We start from the raw sequence: 12,619 nt of genomic DNA, 5'->3' as shown, positions 1-12,619 counted from the left end.
CTAGGATTACAGGTTGAGCCACTGGCACCCAACAGAAAATACTTTTCAAAAAATGAATAAAGGCTGGGCAATAGAGGCTCGTGCCTATAATTTTAGCTACTCAGGATGGCAAGATTTGATGATTTGAGGTTCAAAGCTAGTCTGGGCAAGAAAGTCCATGAGACTTCTATCTCTAGTTAACTAGCAAAAAGCCCGAAGTAGAGCTGTGACCCTAGTGGTAGAACTCCAGCCTTGATCAGAAAAAGCTAAGGGACAGAACCTAGGTCCTGAGTTCCAGCCCCATTACTGGTGTGGGCACGCGTGCGCACGCACAGTTACACACACACACACACACACACACACACACAGCAAAACAAAAACTAAAACAAAAGCCTCTAATATTTATTCCATAAACAATTCAGCCTACCAACGATTCATGTCATTTACACTGTATTAGAGACTAGGAGAATAAGTTTGAGTTATATGCAAATATTATTCTACTATCTGTAATAGACTTGAGCACCCACAGAATTTGATATCCTTGGGGGTCCTGGAATCATTCCTTCTTGATTATAAGGGATGAGTGTATATTACTGAAGTCACTAGTGTAAGTATGTGACTTGACTCATAATTCAAGAAGACAATTGGGGGGGATACCTAACTTAAAATGATATTTCAAATTAAAATAGAAGTTTTTAGCACAACACAATTCTTCTTCACTCCCAAAGAGACAAAGCATGCATGTTTTCTCTTATATGTGGAAGCTAGAATTAGCTTATAAACTTATAAGTAAATATGTTGAGTGCTAGGCAACTGTATACAAATGCATGAACTGAAATATGGTAGATTCAATGGAGAACTCAAATAGTGAAATTGCTTGGAAAGGCAAAATCAGAATTCAACAATAAACATCAGGAAGTGTGGTAGGGCCAAGGAGAGATGGGTAAACCAATGAAGAGAAGAGAGGAAGGATGCAATAGAGGATGCAATGTGTACCCTACAAAATTGAAAGGAGGGAGGGAAAGGGTGGGTTGGGGAGAGAAGGGTAAGAATGTTGAAAGGGGTGGAATTGATCAAGATGCATCATATTCAGAAACTACTTTGTTAAACAGCAACTCCTGTACAACTAAATAAAAACAAATATGAAAAAAACCTAAGACATTTCTTCCCATCAGCTATTTTTAAAATTTAGTTTAAAAATTAGTTTCACTTTTTAAAGCTTTCATTGGTACTAGGATTTGAACTCAGGGCCTCATGCTTGCCAGGCAGGCTGTCTCCCACTTAAGTCATACACACACACACACACACACACACACAACAACAACAACAACAACAACAACAACAACTTTCTTTTTGTTGTGGTTATTTTTCAAATAGGTTCTTAAATTTTTGCCAGTGGTGGCCTGGACCTCAATTCTCCTATTATGTTTTTTCCGAGGCTGGGGTTCCAGGCCTATGCCACCGTGCTCAGCTTATTTGTTGGAGTCTCTCTAACTTAAACTGTGATTCTCCCAATCTCTGCCTCCCAAGTAGCTGAGATCGCAGGCCTCTCCCAATATACCTCATCAATGTTCTGTTACTTCAGTTTCTTTATTCGTCAGATGAGATGTGATTGCCTCTAAGGTTCCCATATAATGTGATTTCATGAAAATTCAAAAGAAGAAGCATTCTTACTTTTTTTTTTGCCATTCCTGGCCTGGCTTTGAACAGCAATCCTCAGATCTCAACTTCCTAAATAGCTAGGATTACAGACATGAACCACTAAATCACTTTTTAAAGTTTAATTTTATTGTCAAGGTAATGTACTGAGGGATTACAGTTACATATGTAAGGTAGTAAGTACATTTCTTGTCAAACTTGTAATAACAGAGTTTCCTCTTCAGATGGTCAAGTGATTGTGATGGAAGGTGGTCCAGAAAACAGGAAGCAATGGCAACATGAAGCACCAGGAACTTTGATGGCTATTTTGGCAGCAGCACACCTGAGTAGCTCATTTCCTTCCAGTGAAGAAGAACCTGGTATAATAGTTTGTTTATCTCTAGCACACATTAATAACCTTAGAAAAGAAATCCTCTACTCACTCATAGTCACAATGGGTGCCTGGCAATCAATAGTCTTGATTTGCTTATTTTAGACATTCTATATACATGGAACATGTGTAGTTTTTGTCTCTGCTCCCTTTACTTCCTGTAATGTTTTCAAGGTACATTCACATTGTAACAAAGGTCAGAACTACGTTCCTCTTCTTTTCTCTCTCTCTGAGTCAAGGTCTCATTATATTGCCTAGGTTAAGTAGCATTAGAATTCTTCTGATTTGCTGGGATTGCAGGTACATATCACACCTGGCTTCCCTCCTCCTCTTCTTCCTCCTTCCTCTCCTTCCCTTCTCCTCTCTCAGATGGCTTTGCTACTTAGTACTTCATAAGGGCATTTGGGTTGTTCCCATCTGTGGGCTACTGGAAATAATGCTGCTATGAGATTTTTTTTGCTGGTCCTGGGACTTGAACTCAGGGCCTGGGCACCATCCTCGACCTATTGTGCTCAAGGCTAGTAGTGGCTCTACTACTTGAGCCACAGCTCCACTTCTGGATTTTTTTTTTACATTTTTAATTGGAGATAAGAGTCTCATGGACATTCCTGACTTTGCTGACTTTGCAACCCGATCCTCAAAATCTCATGAGCCACCAGTGCTCCGCTCTGCTATGGCATTCTTATACATATTTTAGTTGGACTTTAAAGTTTTCAGTGCTTGGAACCCATAACTGTAGTTTATTTTTTATCAATACCACCAGCTCCTGATGAATTTTGTCCAAGCTTTGAAAATGTAATACTGTTAGTCTGGAGAGACAACTGTCTACCATTTCAGAAATTTTGACTTGCTTTGTTTAGACCTGTACCAAATGCTACTAACAAGTGACATTGGACTCATTTTCTTGAATATAAACAACTGATAATGGATAAAAAGGACTAGCAGCTTTGCAGATGATAATCTAGTATGGCTTAGCACTTAGCTGAATCAGTTCATTGTTTGATAGTCAATGGACTCAAACTACTCCCCTATAGGCAATAAAAATGCATCCCAGGGGCTGGGAATATTGCCTAGTGGCAAGAGTGCTTGCCTCTTATACATGAAGCCCTGGGTTCGATTCCCCAGCACCACATATATAGAAAATGGCCAGAAGTGGCACTGTTGCTCAAGTGGCAAAGTGCTAGCCTTGAGCAAAAAGAAGCCAGGGACAGTGCTCAGGTCCTGAGTTCAAGGCCCAGGACTGGCAACAACAACAAAAAAGAAAAAATGCATCCCAACAGTTTATCTTCAACTTTGAGCAAGATTGTGCTTTTGTTTTTCTCTAGATCTTTGCTATGTTGCCTACACTGGACTTAAAACTCCTAGGCTCAAATTATCATACCTCAGCCTCCAGAGTATCTGGGACTATAAGCATACATTCAAAATGCCTAATATATAATTTATTTCCTCTTTGTTTAAACTTACATTTGGGCTGGGAATATGGCCTAGTGGCAAGAGAGTCTGCCTCGTATACATGAAGCCCTGGGTTCAATTCCCCAGTACCACATATATGGAAAACGGCCAGAAGTGGCGCTGTGGCTCAAGTGGCAGAGTGCTAGCCTTGAGCAAAAGGAAGCCAGGGACAGTGCTCAGCCCCTGAGTCCAAGGCCCAGGACTGGCAAAAAACAAAACAACAACAAAAAAAAACCTAAATTTACATTTATTCTGAAGTGATTTCTTTCCTATTGAGACATAAATATAATTCCCTATACCTGTATTTTTGTAGGGCTTTCATACTATAATGATATAAATTTGTTCTGTAAGACATAATGCCTAAAAGGTTTGCAATATATAAAGTTTTATAACATAAGAACATGCATGTTATATATGTAGTGTGGATTTATGTGTATTTACTGCTTTGGTGTGGAAGATTGAACCTAGGACCAAGCACTTACTATACATACACACTAACACTAAGTTATACTCCTGGTTTCTATGTAGCATATTAGTAGGCAGCAATAAATAATGGTTAAGACTAGAAATTGTACTCAGATGTGATGTGAATTCTGGCTCTGATTCTCTCAGTAAGATAATCAGTCTAACCAATCTTATCTCTTATCGCCTCATTTGTAAACTCAGGTGTGTGTGTGTGTGTGTGTGTGTGTGTGTGTGTGTATGTGTCAGTCCTGGGGCTTGAACTCAGAACCTGAGCACTGTCTCTGAGCTTTTCTGCTAAGGCTAGTATTCTACCACTTGAGTCACAGACCCACTTCTGGCTTTTTTTGGTGGTTAATAGGAGATAAGACTCTCACAACTTTCATGCATGGGCCAAGTTTGAACCATGATCCTCATATCTCATTAGCTGTGTAGCTAGGTTTACAGACATGAGACACCAGTATTACCGTTTTGGTGGAGATGAATGGAATGTTTTGCCATCCTAGTTGTGATTCACTGTAGGAATTTTGGCATATATTGGTTATCAGATGTCTGGGTAGGGTGGCTTTATTCTCACTTTGTCATTTCTTTAACAGTAGGGACCTTGAAACAATGTCTTCCTAAAGATGAAGAGGAGGTGGAAATGACCTCTGGCATTGAAGTAGACAAGGAACAACTGGAAGCAGGATCTGATGGTGATGATACGTAAGTAATTCACTAGCAGGTGTCTAAATGGAGCACTGGGCAACACTGAAACTGCTGTTATGGGGTGGAAGGTGGTTGAAACCTAGCTAAGGTGATTATATTTTCTTTTTTTTTTATTAATTGAACATAAATTTTTTTACAAGGTGTTGTGCAAAAAGGGTGCAGTTACATAGCAGGGCAGTGTGTACATTTCTTGTGATATCTTACAACCTGTTTTTCTATCCCTTGTCTAGGTCAGGTAGACATATATGCAATATACAATGTATCAAGAACATATACAGTATTCACAGACTTGGTCTGTACTGTCTCTCCGTCTCCCTTTGTTAACAGTCATATATCAGGGAGATCATGCCCCTTTGTTTTCTGTGTTCTAGGCTTGTCTCACTCAACATTATTTGTTCGAGTTCTGACCATTTCCCTGCGAATAACAATATTTCACCATTCCTAATCGCTATGTAGTATTCCATTGTGTATAAGTACCATATTTTTTGGATCCATTCGTCTGTGGAGGGGCATCTGGGTTGTTTCCATATTTTGGCTATTGTGAATTGTGCCGCAATAAACATGGAAGTACAAATGTCTTTTTGATATCTTGGGTTTTGCTGTTTAGGATAGATGCCTAGGAGTGGTATGGCTGGGTCATAGGCTAGGTCTATATTGAGCTTTTTGAGAAACCTCCATACTGTTTTCCAAAGTGGTTGTACTAATATGTACTCCCACCAACAATGGAGAAGGGTTCCTCTTTCCCCACAGCCCCTCCAGCATTTGTTGTTTCCTGAGTTCAGAGTATAGGCCATTCTAACTGGGGTGAGGTGGTATCTCAGGGTTGTTTTTATTTGCATTTCCTTTATTAGCAGGGTTGTTGAGCATTTCCTCATGTGTTTCTTTGCCATTTTTATATCTTCTCTTGTGAAGTCTCTCTTTAGCTCCTTTGCCCATTTCCTAATAGGTTTATTGGGCTTGGAGGGGCTTAGTTTTTTGAGTTCTCTGTAGATGACAGATATCAGGCCTTTGTCTGTTGCTGTGCTGGTAAAGATCCTTTCCCATATCGTTGGCTGTCTTTCTATTTTGGTGGCTATGACCTTAGCTGTGCAGAAACTTTTTAATTTGAAGTAGTCCCATTTGTCGAGTGTTTCCCATATTTGTTGTGCCCCTGGGACTCTATTCAGGAAGTTCCTTCCTGTGCCTATAAGTTCTAGCGTCTTTCCTATTCTGTCTTTCAATAGTTTCAAGGATTCAGGTCTGATATTGAGGTCCTTGATCCATTTTGAGTTGATCTTGGTGCATGGTGATAGGCTTGGGTCTACTTTGAGTTTTCTGCATATGGTTGCCCAGTTCTCCCAGCACCAGTAGTTGAAGAGGCTATGTTTATTCCACTGTATGTCTTTAGCTCCTTTGTCGAATATCAGTTGGCTGTAAGAGTGCGGTTTTATTTCTGGGTCTTCAATTCTAATCCATTGGTCTTCCGATCTGTTTTTATACCAATACCATGCTGTTTTTGTTATGATGGCTTTGTAGTAGAGCTTGAAGTCTGGTATTGTGATACCTCCTGCACTATTTTTTTTGCCTAGAATTGCTTTGGCTATTCTAGGTTTTTTGCTGTTTCATATGAATTTGTGGATTGGTTTCTCTATTTCAGTGAAGAATGTGGCTGGGATTTTGATAGGTATTGCATTGAATTTGTATAACAAATTGGGGAATATGGCCATTTTCACTATATTGATTCTGCCTACCCATGAGCATGGGAGGTCTTTCCATCTCCTTGTGTCTTTTTTGATTTCCCTTATTAGATTTTTGTAGTTTTCATTGAATAGGTCCGTCACGTCCTTGGTTAAGTTGATCCCTAGGTACTTTATTCTGTTTTTGGCTACTGTAAATGGAATTGTTTCCATAATTTCCTTTTCTGTTTGTCTATTGCTGGTGTACAGAAAAGCTGCTGACATTTGTGGGTTGATTTTATATCCTGCTACTTTGCCAAATTGGTTTATTAGGTGTAGGAGTTTGGGTACTGAGTTTTTTGGGTCCTTCAGATATAAAATCATGTCGTCTGTGAATAGGGATAACTTGATTTCTTCCTTGCCGATGTAGATCCCTTTGATGTCCTCCTCTTGCCTTATTGCTATGGCTAGGGATTCCAGCACTATGTTGAACAGAAGTGGGGAGAGTGGGCATCCTTGTCTTGTTCCTGAGTTTAGGGGGAATGATTTAAGTTTCTCTCCATTTAATATGATATTAGCAGTTGGTCTGTTGTATATGGCTTTTATTGTTTTGAGGAATGTTCCATCTATTCCTGTTCTCTCCAAAGCTTTTAATAGGTATGGATGTTGTATTTTGTCAAAGGCTTTTTGGGCATCGACTGAGATAACAATGAAATTCTTAATTTTAGATCTGTTTATGTGGTGAATTACGTTGATTGATTTACGGATGTTGAACCATCCTTGTGACTGAGGGATGAAGCCCACTTGGTCATGATGTATGATTTTCTTGATCAGTTTCTGGATCCTGTTAGCTAATATTTTATTGAGGATCTTTGCGTCTGTGTTCATTAGTGATATTGGTCTGTAGTTCTCTTTTTTTGTTGGATCTTTGCCTGGTTTGGGAATGAGTATGATATTAGCTTCGTAGAATGAGCTTGGGATTTCTCCCTCTGTTTCTATTTCGTGGAAGAGTTTGAGGAGTATTGGTATTAGCTCCTCACTAAAGGTTTTGTAGAATTCATTGGTGAATCCATCTGGGCCTGGGCTCTTCTTAGTAGGGAGGTTCTTGATTACCTCCTGTATCTCACCGTAAGTTATTGGTTTATTTAGTTGATTAATTTCTTCTTGGTTCCGTTTGGGCAGTTTGTACTTCTCTAAGAATTGATCCATTTCTGTAAAATTATTGTTTTTTGCTGAGTAGAGGTTTTGGAAATAGCTCCTTATGATTGTTTGAATATCATGTGTACTTGTTATAATTTTTCCGGTGGAGTCCCTGATTTTACGTATATGAGTCTCTTCTCTTCTTTTTTTTGTAAGTCTTGCAAGGGGTCTGTCAATTTTGTATATTTTCTCAAAGAAACAGCTTTTAGTCTTGTTTATTTGTTGAATGGTCTTTCTATTTTCAATCAGATTTATCTCTTCTTTAATCTTTGTGATCTCTCCCCTCCTAGTCGTTTTAGATTCTGTCATTTCTTTTTTTTTTTTTTTTCCAGTCCTGGGCCTTGGACTCAGGGCCTGAGCACTGTCCCTGGCTTCTTCTCGCTCAAGGCTAGCACTCTGCCGCTTGAGCCACAGCACTGCTTCTGGCGGTTTTCTGTATATGTGGTGCTGGGGAATCGAACCTAGGGCCTCGTGTATCCGAGGCAGGCACTCTTGCCACTAGGCCATATCCCCAGCCCTAGATTTTGTCATTTCTTGTTTCTCCAGTTGTTTTAGTTTCATCGTGAGGTTATTCACCTGCTCTGCTTCCATTCTTTTAATGTGGGTGCTGAGTGCAATGATCTTGCCCCTCAGTACGGCCTTAGCTGTGTCCTATAGGTTTCTTTGAGATGTGTTTTCTTTGTCATTGTGGCTTATGAATTCGTTGATTTCATCTTTAATTTGGTCTGTGGCCCAAGTGTTGGATAGCAGCGTGGGGTTTAGCCTCCAAGAGTGTGTATAGGCTCTGTGGTATCCTTTGTTGTTGAGAGTTACCTTTAATCCACTGTGATCAGATATAATACATGGGATGATGTCAATACTTTTGTATTTGCTGAGGTTCTTTGTGTGGGCTATGACGTGGTCTATTTTGGAATATGATCCATGGGCTGCTGAAAAGAAGGTGTATTGGGTCTCTGTAGGGTGGAAGGTTCTATATAGGTCTGTTAGATCCATTTGGGAAATGGTGTTATTTAGGTCCTCAGCTCCCTTACTAATCCTCTGGGTGTTGGATCTGTCTCTTGGAGAGAGAGGAGTATTAAAGTCACCCACTATGATTGTGTGTGCGTCTATCTTGCTCTGTAATTCTGTGAGAATTTGCTTGACATATGTAGGGCCTCTTTTGTTCGGTGAGTATACATTTATCACCGTGATTTCTTGATTCTGGATTTTTCCTTGTATTAATATGTAGTGTCCTTCTTTGTCTTTTTGAGTTGACTTTAATGAGAAGTCCAGCTTGTCTGAGATCAGAATGGCTACACCTGCCATTTTGGTGGGTGCATTTGCTTGGTAGATCTTGCTCCATCCTTTCATTCAAAGCCTGTTTTTGTCCCTTGCTGTAAGGTGGGTCTCTTGTAGGCAGCAGATGTCAACTTTTTGTTTGCGAATCCATTCTGCCAGTCTGCTCCTCTTTATCGGGGAGTTTAAACCATTTATATTTAAAGAGATCAAGGATAAGGGTGTTTTTTCTCCTTCCATTTTCTTGTTGGGCTCTTTTTCCTCTTTTTTTTTTTTTCTTGTCTTTAGTGAGCTGGTCTTTCTGCTGGACTTTGGCTATTGAAGTTTCTTTCTGATTCTGTCTGTGAGTCTTTTATGATCTCTGTTGGGTGGGGTTCCTCTCTTAATATTCGCTGTAGGGCTGGTTTTTTATTCACATACTCCTTTAACTCCTCTTTGGTGTGGAAAGATCTGGTTTTCCCTTCGAATGTGAACTGCAATTTCGCTGGATATTTGATCCGAGGTTGTAAATTGTTATTCTGAAGTACTTGGATGGTGTTCTTCCACTCGTTTCGAGCTTGGTAAGTTTGTGTGGATAAGTCGGATGTTATTCGAATCCTCTTCCCATTGAAGAAAGTTTCCTTCTTTGCTTTGGCTGAATTCAGAATTTGCTCTTTAATCTTGAGGTCTGTAGTCTTGAATATTATGTGCCTTGGTGTGGCTTTCCTGGGGTCTGGCCTGCCAGGTGTCCTATAGGCTTCGGTTACCTGGATGGGGTCTCCTGTGAGATTGGGGAAGTTTTCTGCAATAACTTTATTGAGAACATGATTAAGCCCTCTGTTCTGGTATTCGGCTCCTTCTTCTATTCCAATTATGCACAGATTATATCTCTTGTCTTTGTCCATTAGTTCCTGGATTAGTCTTCCCTGAAGCTTCACCTTTTCTTGGAGTGTGGTCATTTTCTGGTTGTTGTCAGGTGCTTCATCGTCCAGGTGAGAGATTCTGGATTCTATGTGGTCCACTCTTTGTGTTATGGTTTCAATTGCGGAATTTATGGTCAGAGAGCTATTTATGGTTGTCAGATCAGCTCTGATCGTGGAAATTTCTTCCTTTAAAGAGTTGTATTTTAAATCTATTTTTTCATGTATTTCAATTCTCAGGATGTGGAGATTTTCTTTAAAGGAGGCTTGCATTGTATCCATTTTTGCTTCCATTTCTTTCTTGGCTTCCTGGGTATCCTTCCAGATTTCTGCTCTAAACTCCTGGAATTGTTTTCTGATTTCATTTCTGACGCTTTCGATCATTCCTGTTAACATGGCCTCATTTGCTTTTTTAGTCTCCATCTCCTCTTCAGTCGTGCTGCTTTTTGGAGCTGGCGAGTTGGCTTGCCCTTTGATGAACTGAGTTATGTTTCTTTGTGATTTGCACATCTGGAGATCTGTGTTGGTCTTCCCTCCCTTGTGTGTAGGCGTGTCTACGGCAGCAGGTGCTGCTGCTGTGGCCCCGCCCACCAGTGCAGGGTACACCTACCAGAGTGGGCGCTGTCGCCGGGGCCCCCGCCCTCCTGTGTGCTGTGCGTCCACTACAACAGGCACTTTAGCGGGATATGCCTCCCAGAGCAAGCCCCGGGTTGTTGGGTTGTGCTTGCGCCCTCCTGCAAGTCCGTTGGGGGGGGCGGTATGTGTGGGGCCCAGTGGGATGGACTGTCCGGGTGTGGCTTGGCACCCTCAGACCTCGCCTCCGCTGCGAGAGGGGGACGTGATCAGGCTCAGGTGACCCTGCTGGGCTGGTATTGCCCACCAGCGCCTGTGATTTTAGTTGTAAGAGTCTGTGAGCTCCAGGCGCCTCAGGTGGGGTTTGCACAACCAGCCGTCCCCCAGCCCCTGTTGGGAAGGGGGCGGGGCCGGTTCTGCCAGTTCAGGAACCTGTGGGGCCTTGGGGCTGCTCAGCCCTTCCCCTGCTAAACTGACTTCCCAGCGCCTGATGGGAGCTTCCCGCCTGATTTGGGGGTTCTTTGTTCCCTCGGGAGTGGGGAGGGGGAGGGAGGGAGATCTAGCTTCTTTGTCGGGCTTGGGTCTCTGATAGCTGGTCTCCCGTTGGGGGAGGGGATAATGGGGGACTCACTTTTGCTGCTTTGTGTGTGTGTCCTGCGCAGCCGTTGGTCCTTCAGGGGTTGGCGAAGTGTCGTGGTGGCTTCCCCCGTTCCCTCTTTCTGCCGCGCTGGGTTCCCTTGTCCGAACCCGGTGTGGACCCGAACTTCTCGTCGCTGCCGGTGTGTGTCTTGGTCCGCACCCTGCCTTGTGTCCGTGGGGTCTCCCGCTATATGAGTTCTGTGCTCCTGGCAGCCTGTCTGCCGATCGCCGGGTTCCCCTTTCCCAGCCTGGCCCTGTTTGGGCCAGGGTTGGCTGGTGGGGGGAGGGTGCCCCGGAGATTCTCCGGCTCTGTGTAGGTTTTCAGTTCTTCTTCTTTGCTCCTTTTTGTTTTCCTGCGTTTCTCCACTGCTTCTGGCTGCTGGTTTTGCTGGGTTCTTGATGGGGTGTTGGGTGTTGGAGTTCCCAGCTCGCTATTCAGTTGGAGCGAGTCGGGTGCCTCCCTATTCTGTCGGCACCATCTTTCTCCCTCTATATTTTCCTATCAGCATAGGTTCACTCCGGGATCTCCATTCCTCTCCTGGCATTATTTTGTATATTTGCATTATTACTTTTCTAATTACTATGGCTTTATCATTCCATTTGATATGTGGTAGAGCTACAGCCTACGCATTCTCATAGAGTCCATATTTTCCTTCAAAATGATCTTAGCTGTTACTTTCCTTTGTTCAACATAGTCACCTTTACATTCTTCCTCAGTGTCATGAGAAACTTGGATGGGATATTAATAGTAATAATATATTTGTGGATTAAGTATGGCAGTTGACATCTGTGATTATAAATTGTTAATATACACACAATATATCTGGGAACATGTATACATTATGGAATGTCTAACCCAACATAATTTATTTGCATGCATTCATACATCCTCAGTTACTCTTTGTTTATTTATTTGTGATGAGACACTTAAGAGACTTTTAGCAGGTATTCCGCTTCTTTAACTGCAGCTTTGTATTTTCTGATGGAGCATTCCCATTTTCCTTTGTTGTCTCCCCCTCTCTGGCAACCACCATCCTATTATTCTCTACCTCTAAGATTTCCATTGCTTTAGTTTGCACTTTGAAACTGAGCTTCACTTCTGATTTTTCAGAGGTTAACTTATGGACTTGACTGTTTGCACTGGCTTTCAGTCTTGATCCTCACATCTCAGCCTTCTCAGTAGCTGGGATTATCAATGTGAGCCACTGGTGCCTGGCTTTTCCTTTGCTCTAATTGAGTGTAGATGATTAGTAATACTTAATATAAAGGTTGAAACGTGAGTCCAACTAAACAGAGAAATGTTTCTCCCAACATTGGTTGCTAAGTGTATAGAAAAGCCAGACTATTAATCATTTATCACTTGAGTATGGAACTTTTGTGAGTGCTAGTATTGAGGGTTTGAACTCAGGGCCTTGTGCTGTCACACTGGCCTTTTCCGTTCAAGTCTGGTGTTCTACCAATCATTTGAACCACACCTCCACTTCTGGTTTTGGGGTGGTTTACTTGGAGATAAGTCTCACAGAGCCATGAACCAGTGGCTGATGCTTGTAATCCTAGTTACCCAGAAGGCTGAGATCTGAGGATAGAGGTTCGAAGCCAGCCCAGACAGAAAAGTCTAAGACTCTTATGTCCAATTAAGCATCAAAAAGCCAGGAGGAGAACTATGGCTCAAGTGGTACAGTACTAGCCTTGAACAAAAGAAGCTCAGGGACAGTACCTTGGCCCTTACTTCAGGCCTCAGAACTGGC

At 41.9% G+C, this 12,619-nt stretch overlaps 1 protein-coding gene across 1 annotated transcript in view; it reads left to right on the top strand.

Moving 5' to 3' along the window:
- Nek5 (NIMA related kinase 5) overlaps window positions 1–12,619 on the top strand; it is a 59,957-nt gene that overhangs the window by 45,846 nt on the left and 1,492 nt on the right. Inside the window, exons 22-23 of the mRNA XM_048341442.1 lie at window positions 1,863–1,997; window positions 4,519–4,627. Of these exons, the coding sequence (XP_048197399.1) occupies window positions 1,863–1,997; window positions 4,519–4,627 (244 nt within the window). The remainder of the gene's footprint in view (window positions 1–1,862; window positions 1,998–4,518; window positions 4,628–12,619) is intronic.

Source organism: Perognathus longimembris, chromosome 3 (genome assembly GCF_023159225.1).
Source record: "Perognathus longimembris pacificus isolate PPM17 chromosome 3, ASM2315922v1, whole genome shotgun sequence".
Lineage (NCBI taxonomy): Eukaryota > Metazoa > Chordata > Mammalia > Rodentia > Heteromyidae > Perognathus > Perognathus longimembris.
Note: the sequence above shows the minus strand (reverse complement) of the source record. Positions and strands in the feature narration are given on the sequence as shown.